We start from the raw sequence: 25,105 nt of genomic DNA, 5'->3' as shown, positions 1-25,105 counted from the left end.
CACGTACACTGACATGTATGTCCGTGCTTTTGGCACGCAATCATGGAGGAGAGAGTCCTCCATTTTGTTTTATGCTACCAGCAAGCAAGGCAACAGGACTTGGAAAATGGATCGTTTTGTTGTAAGGAAAATGAGGCCAGGCACAAGCAGACCAGGATCTCAACTGAATCTGCTGGAGAGAGCTGCATAGGAGAGTTCACGGCAGGACAAAGCAGTGCTAGTATGAGTTGTATACAGAGCACAGGGCATGTGCTGAACAGCCTACTAAGAAGAAACTGAAATCTGAGACGAAGTATGAAGATGATTTCTTGAGGTCTGGCTTTATTAATTGTGCCAATGCGAATCAGGATGCAAAGCCCATGTGTTACTTACAAGGAAGTACTGGCAAATGAGAGTTGGGTACTAACTGTCTTAACCTTGCAGACATCTTTTCAATTTTAAACCAACAACCTCAAATTGCAAGGGAGGGATGATGTTTGCCTTCAACACTGAAGAAATAGATGCTTTCCAAAAGTCATTGAAAGTTTGGCAAGTGCGAGTACGAAACCAAAACTTCTACATGTTCCCCATACTGCTACGACACATCAAAGAAAACTATGTTAGTAAAGGAACTGCCAATAGACTGGCCGCCTTCAGTTGCATCTAGCTGCGCTGATCAGTTTTTGCCACAACTTTCCAGAGACGATGTTTCACGTTTTAAGGGAAGAGGTGGGTGAAAAATCCTTTTGGATTTGAGACCCCCAGAGTCCATTATTAACTTGCAGCGACTGCAAATGAAGAGACTGAATGTCTGTGCCTCGCCTGTGACAGCACACTAAAACATGTCACAAGTCCATGAGACTCCATATTCTGGAGTTGGATGCGAAGGAGTAGCATTTTGTTGCTGTTGCTTCACATCGGTGCTTTGTAGGATAAAAAAAAAGAGGTAGGCAGAAAGCGGGTAATTATAGGCCAGTGAGCTTAACTTCGGTAGTAGGGAAGATGCTCGGATCTATCATCAAGGAAGAAATAGCGAGGCATCTGGATGGAAATTGTCCCATTGGACAGACGCAGCATGGGTTCATAAAGGGCAGGTCATGCCTAACTAATTTAGTGGAATTTTTTGAGGACATTACCAGTGCGGTAGAAAGCAAAGAGTGGGGATTAATGGGTGCTTCTCTGGTTGGCAATCAGTAGCTAGTGGTGTCCCTCAGGGATCAGTGTTGGGCCCACAACTGTTCACAATTTACATAGATGATTTGGAGTTGGGGACCAAGGGCAATGTGTCCATGTTTGCAGGCGACACTAAGATGAGTGGTAAAGCAAAAAGTGCAGAGGATACTGGAAGTCTGCAGAGGGATTTGGATAGGCTAAGTAAATGGGCTAGGGTCTGGCAGATGGAATGCAATGTTGACAAATGTGAGGTTATCCATTTTGGTAGGAATAACAGCAAAAGGGATTATTATTTAAATGATAAAATATTAAAACATGCTGTGCAGAGAGACCTGGGTGTGCTAGTGCATGAGTCGCAAAAGGTTGGTTTACAGGTGCAACAGGTGATTAAGAAGGCAAATGGAATTTTGTCCTTCATTGCTAGAGGGGTGGAGTTTAAGACTAGGGAGGTTCTGCTGCAATTGTATAAGGTGTTAGTGAGGCCATACCTGGAGTATTGTGTTCAGTTTTAGTCTCCTTGAGAAAGGACGTACTGGCACTGGAGGATGTGCAGAGGAGATTACTAGGTTAATCCCAGAGCTGAAGGGGTTGGATTACGAGGAGAGGTTGAGTAGACTGGGACTGTACTCGTTGGAATTTAGAAGGATGAGGGGGGATCTTATAGAAACATATAAAATTATGAAGGGAATAGATAGGATAGATGCGGGCAGGTTGTTTCCACTGGTGGGTGAAAGCAGAACTAGGGGGCATAGCCTCAAAATAAGGGGAAGTAGATTTAGGACTGAGTTTAGGAGAAACCTCTTCACCCAAAGGCTCCTTCATTAAATGTTTTTAAGATAAAGATAGTTTTTTTTAGAATAAAGGGAGTTAAGGGTTATGGTGTTCGGGCCGGAAAGTGGAGCTGAGTCCACAAAAGATCAGCCATGATCTCATTGAATGGTGAAGCAGGCTCGAGGGGCCAGATGGCCTACTCCTGCTCCTAGTTCTTATGTTCTAACGACCTACATGTGAGGTTGAATTTCCCGTCCTCAAAAATGAAGACAGCACAAAGGAACTGGTTGAACTCTGCACCTGATATGCGCATTTCTCTCTCCTGTGAACCTCATTGGAGTGAAATTGTGAGGACCAAACAGGGTTACCTGCCGTATTAACGGTAAGCGAAAATAGTGGGTCGCAAAGGTCGGCCGACGTGGACCGCGATGGCTGGCCAATTGGTAAAAGTGGGTCTCTGGAAAGAAAGTTTGAAAAACCCATGCTACAATGTAGAAGGATCCTTGGCTATTCCTCATTTTGAGCTATTTGTTCGAGATTAATTCTGATGAAGGCTTGAAATGTTAACAGCATGCATTTATATAGTGCCCAATGTTCCACACTACAAAAATGTTGAAACACACTTTTTAGACCGAGCAATAGAGTTATTGGGACAGGTGACTAATAACTCGTCAAATAAGTTGAGTGAGGTGGAGACATTGGCAGTAAATTCCAGAATTCAGGGTCAGGATAGCTGTAGGCACAGCAGCCTTTAATGCAGCCATTACAATCAAGAAGTATCAGAATTGGGGGTGCACAGAAGGTTTATCGGACTGCAGAATGTTAAGAGTGGGAAATGCCGTTGCAGCAAATTGGGTAAAAGATCTTTTACATTTAGCTCCTAGTTTCAATGTTATGTCAGTGAGCACAGGTGATGGATAAATGAAACATGGATACCAAAGTTTGGATGAGCTCAAATTTAGAGGCTGGGAAGCTGATAGAGCGTTGGAATATTAGAGTCTGGAGGTAACAAAAACATGAATGAGGGTTTCACCAGTTCTCTGGTATTCACCTAATTATTTCCTTCCACAGATGCTTAAGATGCATTAATGATTCCTTGCCGTTTATGGTTTTATTTGCTTTCCACCAGCTGCAGTATTTTTTCTTTCTCCTTTCTCGCTCGCTCGCTCTCTCTCTCTCTCTCTCTCTCTCTCTTTCCCCCCCCCCTCTCTCTTTCTCCCCCCCCCCCCCCCCCACTAGCTTTGTTGGCTTAAAAGTCTTTTGTCTCACCCTGCGTGTTTGCTGTAGGTTCCTCTCTAGCCCAGAACCAGTTTACTGGTTTTCTACCATATCCATAAGTGTTGCTGAATGAAAAACTACCATTCCTTTTTTTTTTAAATGTATAGTGCCCAATTATTGTTTTCAATTAAGGGGCAATTTAGCGTGGCCAATCCACCTAATCTGCACATCTTTGGGTTGTGGGGGTGAAACCCACACAGACATGGGGAGAATGTGCAAACTCCACACGGACAGTGACCCAGGGTCGGGATTCTAACACGGGTCCTTAGCACCGCAGTCCCAGTGCTGACCACTGCGCCACATGCCGCCCCTGGGACCCAGTGGAAAGCTTGGGAACCAGAAGTCACCGTTTTCCTCCCAAGCATGTAATGCAAACCACGTAATCTCAACTACGCTATCTGAACATGTTTTCTGAAGAAATTGATCCAGTGAATTAATATTGGGGATTTCCACATTATATTGGCTGTACACTACTGTCTTGACATGCTGCTCTGCCATCTTTAATTGTAGTATAACCAAACTTTATATATATATATTGCAATGCTGTATTTCTCTGGCTCCTTTACTGCTTCTCAGATCTTATTCATCTGTACCCCATACCTAACCATTACCATCATGTTTATATATTATTGTGACCCACACCTTCAGTTGATCCAAATGTTTAAAATATATTCAGCCGACCTTAGTGAATTGAATAGATAATCCTGGAGCCGTTCTTGTAGTATCTCACTTTGACAGCCATTGAGACTCTACGTTCGCTCCCTTCTCTCTGCGCAGATGCTGTCAGGCCTGCGATTGTCCAGTAATTTGTTTTTTTTGTTCCTTGGAGTTGGTTGGTATGCATCACTGACCGGTGGTAATTCTGAACATATATTCTGTTATTTAGCTGTTGCAGCTTAAACATTTAATTATCGATAAAGTCACCACTTATTATCCTGCGAGTTGTTAGATTTGTTTCGCTGTTGTGTAAGGAGGCAATTTCTTTACCTTGTGGAAACATTGCAGTGTGTAACAAAAATATAACACCTGTATTCTGTTGGGGCTAAAGAGGTTGAACCCAGAATCTTGTGATATTGAGAATTTTCTAAATAAGATTGATCATGAGAATCTTGACATGTATATGATTCCCACTTTTATACATGCTGTTCAGTTGTGTTGGATCTGATGTGAAGAAAAACTAGTGGTCCTAAATGTCTAGTTGAATGCAAAGGATTGAATTTTGTATCCTACCCTTTGTATCTATTCTATACCCAACATTTGCCTAAATTCCCCACGGGCTAGTTTAATTTGTGCAAAGTTTTTTTTAAAAAAAAATTTGAGTACCCAATTCTTCCAATTTTAACGTGGCCAATTCGCCTACCCTGCAAACCTTTGGGTTGTGGGGGTGAAACCCATGCAGACACTGGGAGAATGTGCAAACTCCACACGGACAGTGGGCCGGGATCCAACCCAGGTCCTCAGCGGCGTGAGTCCACTGTGCCACCTTGCCACCCTAATTTGAGAAATATCTTGACATCTTATTTGGGATGCTACTTTGAGAGTAAATAATAGTTCACTTGGATTCAGGCTGATCTATCTGATTTCTAAAATTAGATAATCTAAATTGAGTCTAATTCCATTATTTTACAATATTGAATTCAGTTGCTTGTCTGATTTGTCGATCTGTTTTCAATGCAGTCTCCATGTTGCTCTGTTTTCAATCTATCGATACCACTCCAGTTATTCCTTCAACTGTTTTCAAATCCATGCCCTACTCTCCTGAACCTGAGGTAAAAGCCATCAATCCCTGGAGGCTATTGTGCTCATACCAGACCTTTATCTCTCATTAGTCATTACCATGAAGGCAGTGTTATTCAGGCCTTTGCTGTGAATATTTGGAGGTAGACCTTATTCAGGATGCTCAGTGCGCTTGTCCTGTTTTTGCACTCTTTATTCTTGCCTCTTGCTGCCTTTTTGCATTGTGTGTTAGTCATTGGACTCTCTCCACTTTCTCTGAATTTCTGTAGCTTTTAGAGACTAGTTCCTCGTTAATACTTGAGTCACAGTTTTAATTTGATTGTTTTAGTTATGTATTTATTATGCTTTACACTCTCCATTATACTTTTCAAGGTGCCTCACTTGTCTATTTGAGTTGAGCAGCCTGACTCATTCGATTGATAATTTTTAACATTTCTAAGAAATTGGCTCTGTTAAAGTTGAAAAGAAAAGGTTCCTTATTCTTGCTATTTGAATCTCAATCATGTTACACTTGATCATTGTGCTTACTGTTGGCCAGGGTAATAGAACTTCTGTGCGTAGTCTTGGTAATTTATAAATAAAAGTTTGATATGAACACTACCTCATAGCTTCTGGAACATTGGGCCATGAAGAAAATGATGCCTTGCACTTGATTGATTTTCTTCATAAAATGACTTTCCTGGTCTTATCGTTGTCCATTTTAAAAAATATATTCTTCCTTGTGACCCTATGGTCTCTAACAAAGCTTGAGTTATCAGCCATAAGAGGCAGAAACTTGTATTTATACAGTGCTTTCATGATCTCTGGTATGCCAAAATGCTTTAGGTAGTCAATTACTTCTGAAGTGAAATCTATTAAAAAGAAATAAAACCGTCGCTGTGCATGGCAAGGTTCTGGAAACTATGTTTAATAGCCAGATCATCTTTTAGTGATGTTGATTAAATGTTTGCTCGGACATTGGGAGAACTCCTATGCTCCATAGTGCCATGGAATATTTTACATTGTCTCATCGAAAAGTTTGTGCCTGTGACAGTGCAGCATTCCCACTGTACTGCACTGGGAGTGTCGGTCTAGATTTAGCACTTCAGTCTTTGGAGTGCTCCACTTGAGTTGAAATTGCAGTTCATTCTGTAGCTTTCGATCTCCTGAAATAATTGTCACTGAACTTTGACTATATTGTCTCCAATGTAGTCCATCCAAAGCATGTGCATCCACTGCTTCAGTCATTTTGTTAGTAACATATTCATTACATGCTTCTGTGACAATTTTGCAAGCTTCTCAGTTTATAGCCAGAAGTCAGCCATTTAGCCTATTATAGCCTGTCATTTTGAGCTCGAGCTGTCATCCTTCTATCAGATGAAGAACTTAATTTAAGAACCCAGGAACAGGAGTAGGCTGTTTAGCCCCTTGAGCCTCTTCTGCCATTCAGTATGATCATGGCTGATCTGTGACCTAACTCCATATATTACTGTTGCTCAATGTCATTGGTTAGCAAAATCCTTCAATGTATTTTAAAGTTTGTAGAAAAAATATTTTTATTAAGGTATTTGAAAATTTTTATAAAAATAACAGACAATGACATCAACATAGTATAATAAACATCCCCCCCCCCCCCCCCCCCATCTCAATCTTCTCACACCCCAACCATACAACAACAATCCGCCCGCCCCCCCCCCCCCCCGGAATACTGCATTTGCTGACATTTTAATTTTCCCCGAGAAAGTCGACGAACGGCTGTCACCTCCGGGTGAACCCGACCATTGACCCTCTTAAGGTGAACTTTATTTTCTCGAGACTGTCATGTCACTAACCCAGGTCTCTACACTCGGGGGTTAAGAAACCCTCCACATTAACAAGATCCATCTCCGGGCTACCAGGGAGGCAAAGGCTAAAATGTCAGCCTCTTTCGCCCCCTAAACTCTTGGCTCTTCCGACACTCCAAAGATTGCTACCTCCGGACTCTGCATCACCCGTGTTTTTAGCACCGTGGACATTGCCTTAGCAAAACCCTCTAAGCTTCAGGCAGGCCCAAAACATGTGGGCATGATTTGCTGGGCTTCCCGCGCACCTCACACACCTATCCTCAACCCCAAAGAACTTACTCATCCTAGCCGCTGTCATGTACCCGGTGGACTACCTTGTATCAGGCTGAGCTTGGCACACGAGGAGGTATTAACCCTGCTTAGGGCATCCGCCCATTGACCCCCCCCCCCCCCCATATCTCTCCTCCTAGCTCGTCCTCCCACTTGTCCTTAAGCTCCTCCACAGGAGTTTCTTCCGCCTCCGAACGTTCCTGATAAATATCTGAAACCTTCCCCTCTCCCACCAGGTACTGGAGACTACTCTATCCTGTATCCCCCATGACGGCAGCAGCGGAAAGGCCGGCACGTGTTTTCTCACGAAGTTTCGCACCTGCAAATACCTAAACCTGTTCCCTGCTGGCAATAATTTATCCTCTAAGGCTTTCAAGCTGGGAAAGCTCCCATCTATAAATAGATCACCCATCCTTCTAATTCCTGCCCTTTGCCAACTCCGGAACCCACCATTAGCCTACCTGGTACAAACCGATGCTCCCTCCACTCTTATCTCCTCCATTGCCCCCAGATTCTCAGGCCGCCACCACCGGACATATGGAGTATCGGGCCAGCGAGAACGGAAGAGGGGCCGTTATCAGTGCTCCCAAACTGGTGCCTTTTCACCACGCTGCCTCCATCTGCTCCCATGCCGACCCCTCCCCCACCACCCACTTCCTAATCATGGCTATGTTAGCCGGTGGTAATTGCAGAAGTTCGGCAGCGCCAACCCACCCTCCCCCCGACTGCGCTCCAGCAACACTTTCTTCACTCGCGGGGTTTTACCCACCCACCCAAAGCCTGAAATAACCTTATTCACCCGCTTGAAAATGGCCTTTGGGGTGAAGATGGGGAGGCACTGAAAGACAAACAGAAATCTGGGGAGGACCGGCATTTTCACAGTCTGTACCCTCCCCGCCAGTGATAGCGGGAGCATGTTTAATCTCTTAAAGTCCGCTTCCATTTGTTCTACCAACCGGGATAGGTTTAACTTGTGCAGTGCCTCCCATTCCCAGGCCACCTGGATTCCCAGATATTGAAAGCTCTTCCCTACCATTCTCTGACCACTGCCTTCAAAGCTTCCCAGACGGTCGCTGCAGAGACCTCCCCCGTATCATTTGTTTCCATTTAGTTCTGGATGGACTTGTTAACCCGCCCACAGATCGCTTCGCCCGCTAGCAACCCCACATCCGGTCTCCGCAGCGGTCGTTGCCCTCTCTCCACACTAACCCGTAGATCCACCCAATGCGGGGCATGATCCGACACTGCGATTGCTGAGTACACAGTATCCAACACCTCTGCCTGCTCAGAACAAAAAAGTTGATGCGAGAGTATACCTTGTGGACATGAGAAAAAGGAAAACTCCTTCGCCCTTGGCCATGCCAACCTCCATGGGTCTACTCTTCTCCCCCCCCCCCCCCCCCCCCCCCCCCATCTGTTCCATAAACCCCTTCAATTCCTTTGCCGCAGCCAGCCTCCTCCCTGTCCTGGATTTTGACCGGTCCAATTCCGGATCAATGACTGTGTTAAAGTCTCCTCCCATGATCAGGTTATGTGACTCCTAAGTCTGGGATCTTACTAAAACCTGCCTCAAATTCCATATCGTCCCAATTCGGAGCATTTATGTTCACGAGTACCACCCGCACCCCCTCCAGCTTCCCACTCACCACTATATACCTACCCCGCTTGTCTCTCACGATTCTCCCTGCCTCGAATGCCATTCGTTTGCTGATCAAGATCGCTACACCCCCCCCCCCCCCCCCCCCCCCCCCCGGATCTTTGAGTCCAGCCCTTAGTCAAATACTTGGCTGATACACCCCTTTCTCAATCTCGCCTGGTCTGTAACCTTTAGGTGTGTCTTTTGTAGCATTGCCACGTCCGCCTTCAGCCCCCTCAAATGCGCAAACACTCGAGCCCTCATGATCAGCCCTCTGACGTTCCATGTGATCAGCCTGGTCAGGGGGGCTTCCAGCCCACCCCCGTGACTAACCATCACCCTTTTTAGGCCAGCCTCTAGCCCGCGCCCTCTGCTTCCTCGAGCCCCTGCTCGGGCAGTCGCCGTTCTCGACCTCCCATTTGTCCCCAGTAACAGTTCTGCCCCGTCAGCAAAGCAGCTCCCCTCTCTCCTTGCCGCCTAGCAATTGCACTAGAAACCCAACCCCCCCCCAAGTCAAGCTCCAGCTTAACACCTGCTCACCCCCCACTGCGCTTTGAGAGTCTGCTGACTTGATAGCGCCTGCCCATGGCACCAAGCAATCTGTCTCCCCATTGTTCTCTCCCCTTTCCCCCCACATGGATAAACATTTTAAAAGCATCACATTCCCCAGTAAACAAACATCAGAAAATACCGTGAGGAAACAGCCACTTTAGAAAAATAATAACCCAAAAAGCAGAACCAAATTCAAAGCCCATCCCGCACTCTAACCAGCTCCCTGTAAGACAAAATTACTGTTAGCCATCCAAACAGCCCCTTATTACACATAGCACTACTTGATTTATACAACCCAGCACAACAAATCTTCAAGGCTTCAGTGTCTTTTAATTCGCCTCCAGCCTCTTTTTTTTTTTACTAAAAGTCCATATGTTTGGTGTATCAAAGTAGAAGTCCCGTTCCTCATGTGTGACCCACAGATGGGCTGAGTACAGCATCCCAAACTTCACCCCCTTCTTAAAGAGGGCTGTTTTTGCCCGATTAAACTCTTGGCCAGATCCGTGCCCAGGTCCTGATAAGTGCGCAGCTCACAGTTCTCCTATTTGCTGCTCTGTTCCTCCTTTGTCTACCGCGGAACGTGTTCCTTGTCCAGGAACGGTGAAAGCGTACCACCATCGCCGTCGGCGACTCGTTCGCTCAGGGCTTCTTCGCGAGGGCTCTGTGCGCTCTATCCACTTCCAGGGGCGAGGGAATGCCTCCGCCCTCATCAACTTCTCCAGCATGTCTGTCACAAGTCCTCGCATCCGATCCCTCACTGCCTTCAGGGAGGCTGACAATTCTAAGATTCTGCCGCCTGGACCTGTTCTCCAGGTCCTCCAGCTTCTCCTGCATTCTTTTCTGGCGGTCGTTCATCAGCTCCACCTTGGTCTCCAGCACTGTTATGTACTCCCTGTGCTCGGACACCTTTTTCTCCACCTCCTGGATCGCTCTCCCATGGGTCTCTTGATTCTGCACAACTTGATCAATCGAAGCCTTAATCGGGTACAGCGTGTTCTTCAACTTGGCAAAGCAATCTTCGAACAACTTCACCAGCTGCTCTATCGACCACTGTGCCGTCTCTCCGTGGCCTGCTTCTCTGCCATGCTTTCCCGTGTTACCAGCTCTGCTCGCGTCTTCCTTATGGGACTTTGTCTTCTCACACAGCCACTTCTGGTCCAATTCTCCATACACTGGAGGGGGATTTCTCCTCTCTGTCTCACTCAGCACCGATTTATCCCATAAAACTGGGGGGGGGGGGGGGGGGGGGGAAAGGTCCAAACGTCCGTCACAGGCGGGAGCTATCAAATGTGCGACCTACTCCATGGCCGCCACCGGAAGTTCAATGTGTTTTTAAAGTATTTTTATTGAGGTTTTGCAGAATTTTTCATAAAAAAACAGTAGTAACAATAACAAAACAAACTAGAGTGAACATTAACATAGTGCAAAAAGAGACTATACAATAACAATTAAATAGACATTACCCCACACGACTCAGACTTCCCACAGCATCCCAATGAAGCACTCACCCCCCTCTCTCTTCTTTCCCCCCCCCCCCCCCGCCCCTACGGATTGCTGCTGATATTTTAATTTTCCCCAAGAAAGTTGACGAACGGCTGCCACCTCCCGAGAGAACCCTAGCGTAGACCCTCTGAAGGCAAACTTTATATTCACGAGGCTGAGGAACCTAGCCCATGTTGTTAACCCAAGTCGCCACACTCGGACGGTGGGGGGGGGGGGGCGCGAGGGGCTTCGAGTCCCTCCACATTAATAAAATCCGTCTCCGGGCCACTGGGAGGCAAAGGCCACGACGTTGGCCTCTCTCGCTCCCTGAACTCCCGGGTCTTCTGACACTCCAAAGATCGCTTTCTCTGGACTCTGCACCATCTGTGTGTTATGCACCTTGGACATTGCTCTCGCGAACCCTTGCCAGAACTCTAAGCTCCAGGCATGCCCAAAACATGTGGACATGGTTTGCAGGGCTGCCCTTGCACCTCATACAACTGTCTTCTACCCCAAAAAACTTTCTCATTCTCACTGCCGTCATGTGTGCCCAGTGGACCACCTTAACTTGAATTAGACTGAGCCTGGCACATGATGAGGAATTAACCCTGCCCAGGACCTCTGCCCACAGACCTGCTTCTAACTCCTCACCTAGCTCCTCTCTCACTTGCTTTGTCATTCAATGTTACATTTCTGCAAAGGACTTCAGCTGATGATTTAAGTTCTTGCTGCATCCTTTGAAAAAAGATCAAAGATGGTTTTAAACTTTCATTCAACAGTTCTTCCCTGCACCTAGAACACATGTGCTTTGCATCATTTGCACTGGCACAATTAATAAAGCCATACCTCAAGAAATCATCTTTATACTGCTTTGTTCCTGATTTCAGCTTATTGGATTGTTCATCAGTGGTCCCGGAGCTCTCGCGTTACTTTGTCCTAGAGAAGCTCTCCAGGAGATTCAATTGTGATGCCCTAGCCTGTTTGTGTGTCTGTCTCCCTCTTCCTTATTGCAAAATTATCTATCTCACGCAGTCCTGTTGCTTTCTTGCTGGCAGCTTCAAAATGGAGGAAAACCTCCTGTGATTTTGCACCCAAAGCATTGACTGCGTGACTTCAGTGTACATGCTGGGCACGTGACCTCTGCAGCTGCTTCTGGCGGGAAGACTCTGCCATTTAAAAAAAAAAAAAAAATTAATTTGGTCCGGGGACAGCACGCTGAAGTCCAGAGGAGGGAGTCTTCCCCACTGGGCTCCGGGCCTATGCACTGCACTGCCAGATCTGGCTATGGGGACACGTGCGCCACCGGCATTCTCAACGTAAAACCCGGTCGAGGCCGTTGGGTGCTTCTCCTGTGATCGGGATTGCCGCAACTGATTGCTCCACGGCCATCCCGACCCCCCCCCCCCTCCGTGGATTGCAACGGAGTTTGAAAAATCTGATCTTGAATGTTTAAAATAACTGGCCTATATAAGTTACTCTGCTTCCTCCTTGCATGCAAGTACTTAATTAATCATAGAATTTACAGTGCAGAAGGAGTCCATTCGGCCCATCGAGTCTGCACTGGCTCTTGGAAAGAGCTCCCTACCCAAGGTCAACACCTCCACCCTATCCCCATAACCCAGTAACCCCACCCAACACTAAGGGCAATTTTGGACACTAAGGGCAATTTAGCATGGCCAATCCACCTACCCTGCACACCTTTGGACTGGGAGGAAACCGGAGCACCCGGAGAAAACCCACGCGCACACTGGGAGGATGGGCAGACTCCGCACAGACAGTGACCCAAGCCGGAATCGAACCTGGGACCCTGGAGCTGTGAAGCAATTGTGCTATCCACAATGCTACCGTGCTGCCCTCTGGCAGTGCAGTAATGTGAAGTATTTTTTGTGTTCAATTTTTCAAATGCTTAATCTGAATATGAAGAAACCTGTAACTGGGTCTGACCGCATCTGTGGAGAGAGAAGGGCGCTAACGTTTCGAGTCTGGATGTCTCATTAACAAAGGTTAGCTCCCTTCTCTCTTCACAGATGCTGTCTGACCTGCATTATCCAGTATTTTCTGTTTTTCTTTCAGATTCCAGCATCCGCAGTAATTTGTTTTTATCCTGATGTAACTGCGCTTGCTTTATTTATATCATTAGAATTAATTTCCCTATGCAGTCCTGACCTTTGCAATCACACGTATGTTAACAAACAAAATGGAAATATGGAGAAGCTAGAACCTGAGAGTTTAATGCCGGGTGAGATAGAATCATACATAGCTCATCTGAAAATCTAGCTGCCCAACTGACTTGCGACCCAAAAGATGCTGTTTCTAGAAGTTTGTCCAAATTTTTCCCTTGTCACTGCACCGTGCAGTTTAGAAGAAAATAAAACTTTCTGATAGTGTCTAAACTACATAGCAGATTATATGTGCAGAGTTACATTCCATTGATTCCTGCCTGCCTAGTGACTTCTAATCCACATTCCAGCATCTTGTTGCCAAAGGAACAAACATTGTTATTGTGTGTGTGTTCTGACTGGCGATTTGCATGGAATTCAAATGTGCATACGATATTAAATTGAAAAGTTATACTCCTGGACATTGAAAACAAAGCTTGTTTCTGTATTTTAAGGGAACTGATAGTTCACTGGTTTGCATTTTAAAATCTTTCAGTTTCTGGAATCCTAGAGTACTGGAAAACAAGGAAAGCTGCAGGTTATAATCAGTGATTTGTATTTAAGGCTGGTAGAGGTGTTGTAGTTCGAGCAAATGCTGGCAAAGGGCAGTCAATCAAGTGTTTCCAGTACCAGTGTTTGGCTGAACAGCACTCACCCGATTCATGACTTAAATTGCAACTTTGGCATCCACCTTCTTGAAACTCACTGGTCTTGGTTCTTTATTAACTGAGCAAATGTAACGTGCAGCAGAAGCACACAATTTCTGCAGATGTTCCATTGAATGTTTCTGTTCTTTATTTGCAGCAGTTCTGTGGTGTTCTAGGTCGCACATTTATGGAGTTTCTGAAGGGCAGTGGAGACTACTGCCAGGCACAGCACGCCGTCTATGCAGACAAGTGAACTGTAAAAGTCTATTTCACTTGAGAAACCCCTCGACAGTAGGTTACCAGCAGCTGAGAGTAACCAGCGAATTGATTCATCGAAGACCGTATCTGGATGGGGTGACCAAGTGGGCTGATTTTTGTCGGTCACAGTATTACTGGATTGAAGATTTGCTGCTTGTCAAGAGGTTCATCAAAAGCCTTTGTACGTGTATACACTCTGTCAGTGGAATTTGACAAAACCAGACCGTTTTATTTCAGGTTTTGTGGGATAGTTCTTTTTCACTTTATAGGATTTGTGCATTTTTATAAGAAGATGGCTCGAATGAATCGTCCAGCGCCTGTGGAAATTACCTACAAGAACATGAGATTCCTGATTACACACAACCCTACCAATGCAACCTTAAATAAATTCATAGAGGTGAGTGCTCACTTTAAAGGGGTTAAACATTTGGCATTCTGGTGGTTTTCAAAGTTGGGTGAAGCTATCGTAAATGCACTTCTTAGGAGCCTCTCTCCCAAATCTGAGACTTAATGAAAGCAGACATAATACCTATCACAGTCTCTATACTGAAACATGCTCATTATTTAACAAGTCAAACCAATAAAGTAACTTAATATAGCACTCTGACTGTCGACTCCTTCTCCTTGTACAGTCAAGCCGGCTCCAAGTTTTAGTTTCCAATGTTTTACTTACTCAGGTCATTTGTCTGACCTGGCCTACATTATGGCTGGTTGAAGCAAGTATTTTCAGGACAAACTGGAGCAGGTCGCTTGACAGTTAAACATTTGCTAACTGCAGGATATGACTTCCAGTTGATTGCTTCTGATGGCATTTTCTTGCTGTAGGTTGAGCAGCTGGGGTTCTGTTGCAGTGGCTTTCAAAATCCAGGTGGAAGAGCAGATGATGGGTTCCTTGAAACCTGCGCCCATTGATGAGTGCAGTTTGGTAAAAGAAACTGGCTGTACCATAAACCTGCATTATTTGTGTCTGAGCTGTGTATTTTTAAAGACTAAATAGGCAGAAATTTGAAACCTAAAATTTGTATTGACAGAAGCTCTAAATGGAGTTTGATTGAGCCACTCTGAATCCTATTTAGTTCTACCTAGTTGCCTTTTTAGAAGTACTTTCCTTCATTAAATTCCCTCTTCATCTCCATGTGCCTCTCCCTACCCCTGTCAATTATCAGCATGTTAACTGACACTTTGGCCATTTTCACATTATTTTCAGAACAAGGCCTTGGTTTAATTAAAAGCCAGGAGAGGCACAATCTTAAATGTTTTCAGTCTGTCTGGAGCAAATCTTTCCTTAGTGACAATGTATTGTGTACTAATGTAATGTAAGTGTCTAAGATGTGAACTGAAATGAAATGCTTCGTTATGTTGTCATCCTGATTCTGATGGCAATCGATTTAAGGTCAAACAAAATTTTGAGTTAAAGTCTATACTTTATCCAAAATCCAGCTTGTGCCATGATTCTAAGGCTCAGGTCAAAATAAAATATTGTGTACTTGTTCAGATCGAAGGTAGAGTTGTTTACCATGCAAACATTTTTTTTTCAGGAGTTGAAGAAGTACAGTGTCACTACGGTAGTTAGAGTGTGTGAAGCAACCTATGACACATCTCTAGTTGAAAAAGAAGGCATTCAGTTTTTGGTAAGTGCTGGCGTTGGACTGGGGTGGGCACAGTAAGAAGTCTTACAACACCAGGTTTAAAGTCCAACAGGTTTATTTCGAATCACTCGGGTGAAATCTGAGGAAGGAGCTGCGCTCCAAAAGCTAGTGATTCGAAATAAAACTGTTGGACTTTAACTTGGTGTTGTAATACTGACAATAATACATAATAGTCCATTTTAATCTGGTATTTTGCAGCAGTATGAGACTCCTCCCCTTAAAATAACTTGGCACTCTAATTCAAAGTTGATGATCTTCTCTAGCAAATGATGTGCCATAACTTGTATTAATGTTTAACTGCTTTTTAGTTTTGGCGTATCACTTTTCACTCCTGTGCACCACTCTGGTCTAAAGCAGCATTCTTAGCACCAGTCTATCATGGTAACATTTCCACCTTGTGAACCATCTGTCCAAATTGACATGTGTTGCTGTAGTGATCTCAAGCCTGCAGCAGTGTTGTTAGTAAACTGACCAGCTGGAATAGTTTGCTGCCCCACCTCTAGTCCTTGAACTCAAGACCAGATCCGAGTGATTTTATAAAAAGTCATTGTACATGAACCTCATTGGCAAGACTGGCATTTATTGGCCAGCCCTAACTGAGAAAGGTGGTGATGAGCTTCCATCTTGAACACAAATGAGCGGCTTGTTAAGACAGTTAAGAGTCGAGCACTTTGTGGGACTGGAATCTGTAGGCCAGATCATGTAAAAATGGCAGGTTGCTTTCTCTAAAGGACCTGATAAATTTTATTACCAAACTGTAGCTTCATCGTTACCATTATTGATGCTAGCTTTTTATTCCGGAATTAGTTAGCTAACATAGTTCAATGTCCCTAACTGCCATAGTGGGGTTTGAATTCCAGGACTCTGGATTGCTTGTCTATTAACAGAACCACTCTGTAGAGCACTTCTGTATGCTGTAACGGTCCTATTTAAAGCTAATTCAATCCGTTTCAGTCCAGTCAGTCCGATATGATTGCTCTGCATCTAACTAGTGCTTTGAGGATGCTTGATGGGTGCCCAAAAAGGGAAGCGTTACACTTTCCTTTAGCAACAATCCTCATTTTGAGCATAAAATTCACCATTTTAAATGCATTCTTGAATAGGGAGAGCACAGCTGATTCCAGCATGATTGTTCCTCCATAAACTAAGATTCTTGCAAAGAATTGACTGCAGTACAGGATAGAGAATTTTGCATGGAAGGTCTTAGAGTGCACATCTTGGTCAGGTAAATGTACAGAATCTATCATTCAAGGTGCAGCGTTATAAAATTTGGCCTAAAGACTTTGCAGTTTGGCTGACAATGGAAGTTCCATTCAAGGTACCAAGAAAGGTTTGGCATTGATGGTCCTGTGCTTGGTAGGGGTTGTGTTGATGTAAAATGGTGAATTGATGCACAAAAATACAATAGCTCCTCTCTTTCTAACAGGACTGGCCATTTGATGATGGTGCTCCACCTTCCAACCAGATTGTGGATGATTGGCTAACCCTTTTGAGAGCCAAGTTCCGTGAAGAGCCTGGCTGTTGCGTTGCTGTCCATTGCGTAGCTGGGCTTGGGCGGTGTGTACTATTCAGATTTTTATTGCATGGTATTTCTGCTGTGGTTGTGAATCAAGCACACCAGTGAATGTGCCTAGCTGAGGCCAACATTTGTACATAGTTAACTTTTGCATGTATCCATAGAGTCCCAGCAGTTCAGAAGAAGATCCATTTGGTGATCAAGTCTGCACCAACACTCCCAAAAGATTACTCTACCTATCTGAGTAACCCCATCTAACCTGCACACCTTTGGCCACTAGGGACAATTTAGCATAGCTAATCCACTTAACCTGCACATCTTTTGACTGTGGGAGGAAACTGGAACACCCGGAGGAAACCAGCAACCGCTGGGAGAACGTGCAAACTCCACAAAGACAAGTCACCAAAAGGTTGAATTGAACCTGGGTCCCTGGCTTTGCTGCTGAGGCTGCAGTGCTGTGCACAGTGTAGTCCAACAACTTGCATTTCTGTAGAGTATTTAGTGCAGAAAGTGTTTCAAGAGGAAGGAAAAAAAACAAGGTATTAGTATAAAGGCTGAGTTGCAATCTGAATTAAGCATCAGTTTAGTTGAAAAGATGGGACATGTTTTTAAAGTTTAGAAGTGTGAGTCAATGTTTGGAGAGGGAGTTCCAGAAAAAAAACAGCAGAGGTAGCTGAATTTTCTCAATCGAGCAGAAGGAGAGAATACTAAGCCCAAGGCTGAAAGGGTGCTGGAGGCAAGAACACTGCAGCAATTGTGGCATGTTGAGAGGTACTCCTGATGGGGGCTGGAGGGTGGCTGAGGTACTTATAACTTTTTTTTAACACTGTTTTCATAAAGTAAACAGGATCTTGTAGTGCTTTTTATGACTTGAGGTTGACAACTGCATGAAGGTAATGTATTAGATATTGTTTTGCAGCTCAATGAACAGGAAGCCAAGATCTTCTATGACCTGATTTGGCTGGGTATATTAGTAATTTGCTTTGTATCATGGGAATAGACCAGTGGCCAGTTGAGAGGGGTCTTGAGGAAGTTCAGTAAACATACCGGCTTACATTGATCTCAAATGTAACATGGCTTACATGGAGACATCTGCATCTGATCAAGCCTTTTTTCGCAAGGCTGATGTCATTACCTAGTTTACATCACTGCTTCACATCTGCTAGTTAATATCCAGTGGGTGGCACGGTAGCATAGTGGTCAGCACTTTTGCTTCACAGCAGCAGGGTCCCAGGTTCGATTCCTGCTTGGGCCACTGCAGAGTCTGCACGTTCTCCCCATGTCTGGATGGGTTTCCTCCAAGTGCTCCAGTTTCCTCCCACAAATTGCAAAAGCCGTGCTTGTTAGGTGAATTGGACATTCTGAATTCTGTGTACCCGAACAGGCGGCGAGTGTGGCGACGAGGGGCTTTTCACAGTAACTTTATTGCAGTGTTAATTTAAGCCTATTTGTTACACTAATAAAGATTGTTGCTATTACTCATGCAAAGAAACAATCTGACTTGGTTACAGTGTAGAGGTGGGAGCAACATAAAAACTGGTTAGTGGGGGAGGAAGCTCTGAAGCACATTGTCAATTCGAACTGAACATTGCAGCTCTGGGAGGGAACCGGTTGGCATTTTGTATAAAATCAGTACCTGATTCATAGGAATTCATCCGATGGGCTGAAAACACTTGTTTATATACTTTGTTTGGACTAAATCATCCAGTGGGGGGGGGGGTACAGTTGAGTATGCGACCATGATGGACACAACTTGTCCAGATTTTTCAGGAAGTGAAAGTGATGTTGCCTGAATGTATTTTCCTTTCTATACAGAGCTCCAGTTCTGGTGGCCTTGGCGCTGATTGAATGTGGAATGAAGTATGAAGATGCCGTTCAGTTCATTCGACAGTAAGTAAAGTCTGTCACGTGATCTTTATACACTTCTGCCAAATTGTGTGCAGAATACAGGGTTTGGATTTGTAAGTCCTTAAACTGCCCATGATGCTTGATTTTTAGCCTCATTTACAAATGAAGTAAAATATTAAGCTATGGTTTGTGAAGCTGTTGATTTACATTTTGTGTAAGAATTTGCAATGGCATTAGCAGTTGATCTCCATTTTGCCAGTGCTTTTAACACACCGCAAGCATTTTTTACACTTGGAAGCTGCGATATGCCCCTCAACTGGAAATCTCAACTTTTTATCAAACCTCAATATCTGGAAGTCTGACTAACAATATATGCTGCTTTTAATCTTTTTTTTTTTTAAACTAAATTCATCACTCTTTATAATCAAATTGTTTGCTGGGATTGTAGATTTCTTCTAAAGGAGTCTTGTCCCTTTTGATGTTCATATGCCCTCTAAATTGCAGTTTGAACAATATTTGCTTCAATTATCTTGCTTCAAATGCTTCTGAGATTCTTTACAGTTTACATAGCATATGTTGCATGCACATAATTTGTGCTGCTGTTTATGCTCCCCATGAGCCTTTTCTCAGTATCTACACACTGTACTTTCCCCACCCCTCTATTTAATTGATGCACTTTGAAGTAAATATACAGCTTATTTTTATTGAAGCCTCAACTGTCTTTCTGAATTTAGCCTTCATCTTCACATTTTAGCAAACCTTTTCCGATCTCCTTTAAGTAGTTGATTTGAACTGAGCATAACACCTGCAATAGTGACCATTAGATCATGTTGAAAATTATTATTTTGCAAACATAGCAATCGAATTGGCAGTTTTATGTTGAAACTCTGCACAACATATGCTGGAGCATGAATCACTTACTCATTTAATCATATCCGTATTGAGCAGAATATGGCCAGTATTTGAATTAGCCTCTTCCAAGACTGAAGGGACCATTAAAACAAACTTGCTGAATAGCTAAAGTGCAGTGGGTAGCTGAATTATTTGTACCAATAAATGAGCTTGAAGGATTCTGGTGTAAGACATTTAAAGATGGCAGAATTTGGGTAAATTTTTAATTGCACAGGTAAAACCAGCACAGGACTACTTTTTAATCCTTGTATTTTGTATTCCAGAAAGCGACGCGGAGCTTTCAACAGCAAGCAACTCCTGTACCTGGAGAAATACCGTCCCAAAATGCGTCTACGCTTTAAAGATTCCAATGGACATCGGAATAATTGTTGCATCCAGTAATGTTGGAGGATTGATCACTTAATTCAACTGAAGGCAGAGGAGAAAGGCCAACTTAGGCAGTTCAGCTGTGGAACGTAAAATTTTAGATGTGCTTGTAATGTAAACTGGTGCTTTCGTAGGGGTTCGGAGATGGAGATGGTGTTTTGTTTTAAAACCTGAGGTTCTCTTGCCTTCAGATTCACTTCTTTTTGTGAGCTAAAAAGTTGCTGCTGTATGTTTCTAAACTAGAATAAGAGAGTCCCTGCCCAATCGGTTTGAGTTTAGACTCTTTGCTCTTAAGACAGTTAACATGGGTGTGAAATACAGCATGAGTATACAATACAGGGCACTGTTTCTGTTTACAAATGCAACGATATACAATGGCTAAATAAGCACTAAATTGCTGCCAGAATTTCATTTACTGGGATCCATGTGTATGTGAGAAGAAGCTGGAATCTTGTGAGCAGTTCATCATTAACATTTTTTTCCTGCCTGCTCTGCACCCCCCCCCGCCCCCCCCAATCCTTTTCCAGGCTTCCTGTCTTGAGTCACTCTGTGAATTGTAAAACTACAATCAGCTTTTCAATACATCTCATTGAAAGTTTGCCTGGATGGGACAATGCTACATGAATCTTGTGCATAGCTCCTTCAAATGAGTGTCCTGCACGCGAGTGTCAAAGATTTAACTCAGCTGGCTGCTCACTGTACACTTCAACACTGTTTACACGTCCTCCCACAGTTGCACTAGAACTAATTCCTGCACAGCAGTACTACGCCTAGGTTTTGTTTTTAAACTTATCATTGATTAAAGTCTTAATAGTACTTTTGAATGCCCTCTGTTCTGATGTATAATGCATTTTTGAAAAGGCTTGCAATGCATTTAATAGTTTTGTTGTCAATCATGTGACATACATTAATTTCTTACCCCACCGCCCCACTATGCAGTCTTTAGTGTCCGAAAGGACATATCAGTTCATTTGACTGCACATTGCAATGCTCAAAGCATACATAAGCACACTTGGGTTTAATTTTCAAAATAAAGCCTTACAAAGGAACACTGGCACTCTGCAATTGATCTTTAGGGAGGGGCTGAAACAAGCATTGGGGAATCGGGGATATTTAGTATGTTGCCTTTTCGTCTTGTGCAGAAAATGTATACTGGGGTTTACCCATTACATACCAAGTAATTTTTTAAAAGTAGAAATGCTTTGTTGTAGCTAAATTCATACTGTACAGTAACTTTCTGAAACTTGTAATCTTTCTTTTGATGTACTATTGGAGGTTTACCAACTTGTCAGAAGCGTGATTTTTGAGTTTCTGCTTAGTCTATGCAGGTCCTGATGTCTGTAATATTTTGTATGCCTTTTGATTGCATAAGTTAATACTTGGATAATCATTTAATTATGTAATTTGATGCAATGTTGTATTAATGTTAGATAAACCATATTTATACTGTCTTGGGAACGTGTGGTATAGTTCTGTGGGAGAAGTAATTTGCCAGTATTCACAGCTTGTTTAAAATCTAGTGCGAGAGCTTGTCATCTGAAATAAAAAGTGGAAAAAAAGTATTTTATTGGTGGTTCTTTTACAGCTTGTACTGAGTCAGTACAACTATGCCATTTATCTGTAGCTTTAAACTTGATGCAATTATTTCAGGTGTTGAGTCATGATGACAATTGTGAAAACTTTGGGTAAAAACTTCCGTTAATGGGTTTAAGTGTGAAGAAGTGCAAGGATCATTGCATTGCTGTGGTTAGCACTGTTGCTTCACATCGCCAGGGCCACCAGGTTCAATTCTCAGCTGGGGTCACCGTCTGTGAGGAATCTGCATGTTATCCCTGTGCCTGCGTGGGTTTCCTCCAGGGTCTCCGGTTTCCTCCCACAAGTCCCGAAATACTTGCTTGTTGGGTGAATTGGACATTCTGAATTCTCCCTCTGTGTACCCGAATAGGCGCTGTAGTATGGCAACTAGGGGATTTTCACAGCAACTTCATTGCGGTGTTAAAATAAGCCTACTTGTGACACTAATAATTGAGTTTATTATAATAATCTTTATCGGAAAGGTCCAAATTAAGTTATGAACAGCATGCCAAGTGTTCATTTAGCTAGTATGTGGGAGTAACATTGCAGTATTAATGTAAGCCTACTTGTGACAATGAAGATTATTATTGAGTGTTGAAGAAATAGGAGGCTATGATATCCTAAATTCTCAGTTACAGCAGACTGGAAAATTGCTAATGCAACACCTCTATTCAAGAAAGGAGCGAGGGCAGAAACTAGGATGGTTAGCTTAACATCTGTATGGGGAAAATGCTAGAATCCATTAAGGAAGTTGTAGAATCTGAACATGGAACAACCAAAAGTGCTGGTTTATTGACAGATACACTAACTCGCCACACCCAGGAGGGTCTCCCACCCCAACCTACAGTCAGATTTTTATACTACGTGAGCTTCCCTTGTTAAAGGGGTAGCCCTGCCCTGTTACTCTGGATATCACAGGGGCTGGATGGTCCACACCACATGACTTCTGGTGTTTGTAACAAGTAGTAGCAAGAGATTTAGAAATTCATAATACAATTAGGCAAAGTCCAAATTGATTTTTGTGAAAGGAAAATAGCGTTTGACTAGAGTTCTTGAACAAAGTAACAAGCTGGATGAAGGGGATCCTGTAGATGTGTACTTAAAGCATTCAATAAGGTGCCTCATTAAAGGTTACTACAAAAAGGAGCTCATGATCTAAATTGGATAGAGGATTGGTGAACTAACAGGCAGCAGAGTAGGGAAAAGTGCATCATTTTTAGGTTGGCATGTTGCTACTCGTGGATGCCATAGGGATTAGTATTGGGGCCTCAACTATTAGCACTCTAACTTGGGTGAAGAGACCGAATGTCTTGTAGCTAAATTTGCTGATGACAAAAAGATTGGAAAGTAAGTTGTCGAGGACTTGGAAAGGTTAAGTGAGTGGGTTAAAATTTGGCAGATGGAGTATAATGTGGGAAAACGTAAACCTGTACACTCTAGCAGGAAGAATAGAAAAGCAGACTTATTTAAATGGCGAGAGCTTGCAGAATTTGGTGGTGCAAAGGACTCTGGGCACCCTGGAACATGAATCACAAAAAAGCTGGCATGCAGGTATAGCAAGTGATTAAAGGAAGGCAAATGGAATGCTGGTGCTTTTTAAAAGTAAGGAGGTTTTACTGCAGCCGTACAGGACCTTGGCAAGACCACATCTGGAATAATGTGTACAGTTTTGGTCTCTGAAAAAAAAAAAAAATTGCTTTGGAAAGTTCACTCAACTGATGCTTGGGATGAGGAAAGATTGAGCAGGTTGATCATTGGTACGTATTTGAATAACATTATTGGCTGGTGAAATGTCACATGATACGCAGAGACATCAGTAGAACGTTCCACTGGCTTTTGGAGAGTTCAATATCTTGCTCTGTAGAAGCAACATCTCTGAATCCTGCGCTATGAGCTTAAGAGTGTGGCACCTCCACTTCTTTTCTCTATGTGGCAACAAAAAATACATAACCGACTGGAAAACTGGCAACGAGGATTTGGGCATAATAAAACCATCAAAGAGGATTTGGGCCACAAACATCTGAAGATTTGGAGGTCTGAAGAAAACCATTGTTGATGCTCAGGCTGAAAATCATCGGGTTTGTGGCAAACCGTTTTGAAAAAATAAAACTTCAGGTCTTAGGAGTCAGTGAGTCAATCAATCTCGTGCGAAATAAGGGTTTCAAAAATTAACCAGGACAAGCTTTGCGCAAGTGGAGGAGACACAGCCGGAGTGAGACGCATCCAGAGTGGGAATTTGGAACTTGGCAATTTGGGGCAGTGAGGTAATCAGGAAGGTGGTAAGTCTAATTCTGCTGTTTGTAGATTGGTGTCTGATTGGCTGAAGCTGCCCCCACCCTAATTGCTGAGAGGGAGTTATCTGTCAGTCACCTGAGGCCTGTTTAGGGGCACAAAGGTGCACATTGTATTCTTCTCTTTGAAGCTTAAGTCATGTGAGTCACCCTGGTTAGCCGAGGTATGTATAAAAGACGGCCAGAAAATGCATACAGTAAGCTTTGCGCAAGTGAAGGAGATACAGCCGGAGTGAGACACATCCAGAGTGGGAACTTGGTAATTCGGTGCAGAGTGGGAGAAGGTGCTTTTTCCCTACTGTTTTGTTCTCTCTTTCTTCTGGCCTGTAACTTTTAATCTGCAGGGAGAGAACCAGAGAGCATCTGAGAACCTGGAAATGTAAGTGATTTTTATTTATTTTTATTACCTTTTCAAATTGTGTGGGGGGGGGGGGGGTGGAGAAAAACTGAAGTGACATCACAGTAAGGGGGGGGAGAAACTGAAGTGACATCACAGTAAAGCTGTGACCTGATTGGCTGGTTGGGAAGCTACACTAAATTAAAAAAAATTAAGCATTGTTAAACTAATTAAACATAATTACTTTTAATTGAATTATAATTTAGAGGGGTATCTAAGCCAGAGATCGAAGAGTACTCTTATTTAGCTTTCACATTTATAGTAGAAATCTAGTGCTAGGAAACAGATAGTTAACAGTAACTTTTTTTTAACTTTTAAATTTAATTTACTAATTAATTGACGCAATGTCAATTAGCGGGGTGCAGTGCTCTGACTGAGATGTGGCAGGTCCGGGAGGCTTCCAGCGTCCCAGATGGCTTCATCTACAGAAAGTGCACCCAACTGGAGCTCGACACAGACAGTATGGTTCAGTTGGAGCAGCAGTTGGATGCACTTAGGAGCAAGCAGGTGGTGGAAAGCGTCATGGATAGCAGTTATATGAATGTGGTCACAACCAATAGCGATATCTGATGGTAGGACCCACGCTGCTCTGAATCTTTATCCCTCTTCAGTATTAGGGATATGGATGCCTATGATAATGTAGGGGGGTCCCCCTTTTCCCTCACCTCATTATATGCCCTCACCAGCAGGGGCCCCAGATCCCCACCAAACTTCCTATAAAATTCTACAGGGAACTCATCCAGGCCCATGCCTTCTCTGCCTGCATCACCACCGTGCTCTCCATTA

The 25,105-nt window shown here is 43.6% G+C and overlaps 1 protein-coding gene across 1 annotated transcript; it reads left to right on the top strand.

Moving 5' to 3' along the window:
* Nucleotides 1–14,009: 14,009 nt before the first annotated feature.
* Nucleotides 14,010–21,618, top strand: ptp4a1 (protein tyrosine phosphatase 4A1). The gene is made up of 5 exons (XM_072498396.1): nt 14,010–14,162; nt 15,304–15,396; nt 16,841–16,971; nt 18,746–18,820; nt 19,954–21,618. Exons 1-5 carry the CDS (start codon nt 14,058–14,060, stop codon nt 20,069–20,071), a joined length of 522 nt encoding a protein of 173 aa, XP_072354497.1. The 5' UTR covers nt 14,010–14,057; the 3' UTR covers nt 20,072–21,618.
* The last annotated feature ends 3,487 nt before the right edge of the window (nt 21,619–25,105 follow it).

This window comes from Scyliorhinus torazame, chromosome 4, assembly GCF_047496885.1.
Source record: "Scyliorhinus torazame isolate Kashiwa2021f chromosome 4, sScyTor2.1, whole genome shotgun sequence".
NCBI classification, from domain to species: domain Eukaryota; kingdom Metazoa; phylum Chordata; class Chondrichthyes; order Carcharhiniformes; family Scyliorhinidae; genus Scyliorhinus; species Scyliorhinus torazame.
The sequence above is the reverse complement of the archived record's forward strand: the minus strand, read 5'-3'. Positions and strand labels throughout refer to the sequence as shown.

Excerpts from the sequence above, each read along its gene's own strand:
- ptp4a1 (XM_072498396.1), top strand. The coding sequence starts at position 14,058 with ATGGCTCGAATGAATCGTCCAGCGCCTGTGGAAATTACCTACAAGAAC. Across the intron at positions 16,972-18,745 it reads TGCGTAGCTGGGCTTGGGCG|AGCTCCAGTTCTGGTGGCCT; the intron begins GTGTGTACTATT and ends CTTTCTATACAG. Across the intron at positions 18,821-19,953 it reads GCCGTTCAGTTCATTCGACA|AAAGCGACGCGGAGCTTTCA; the intron begins GTAAGTAAAGTC and ends TTTGTATTCCAG.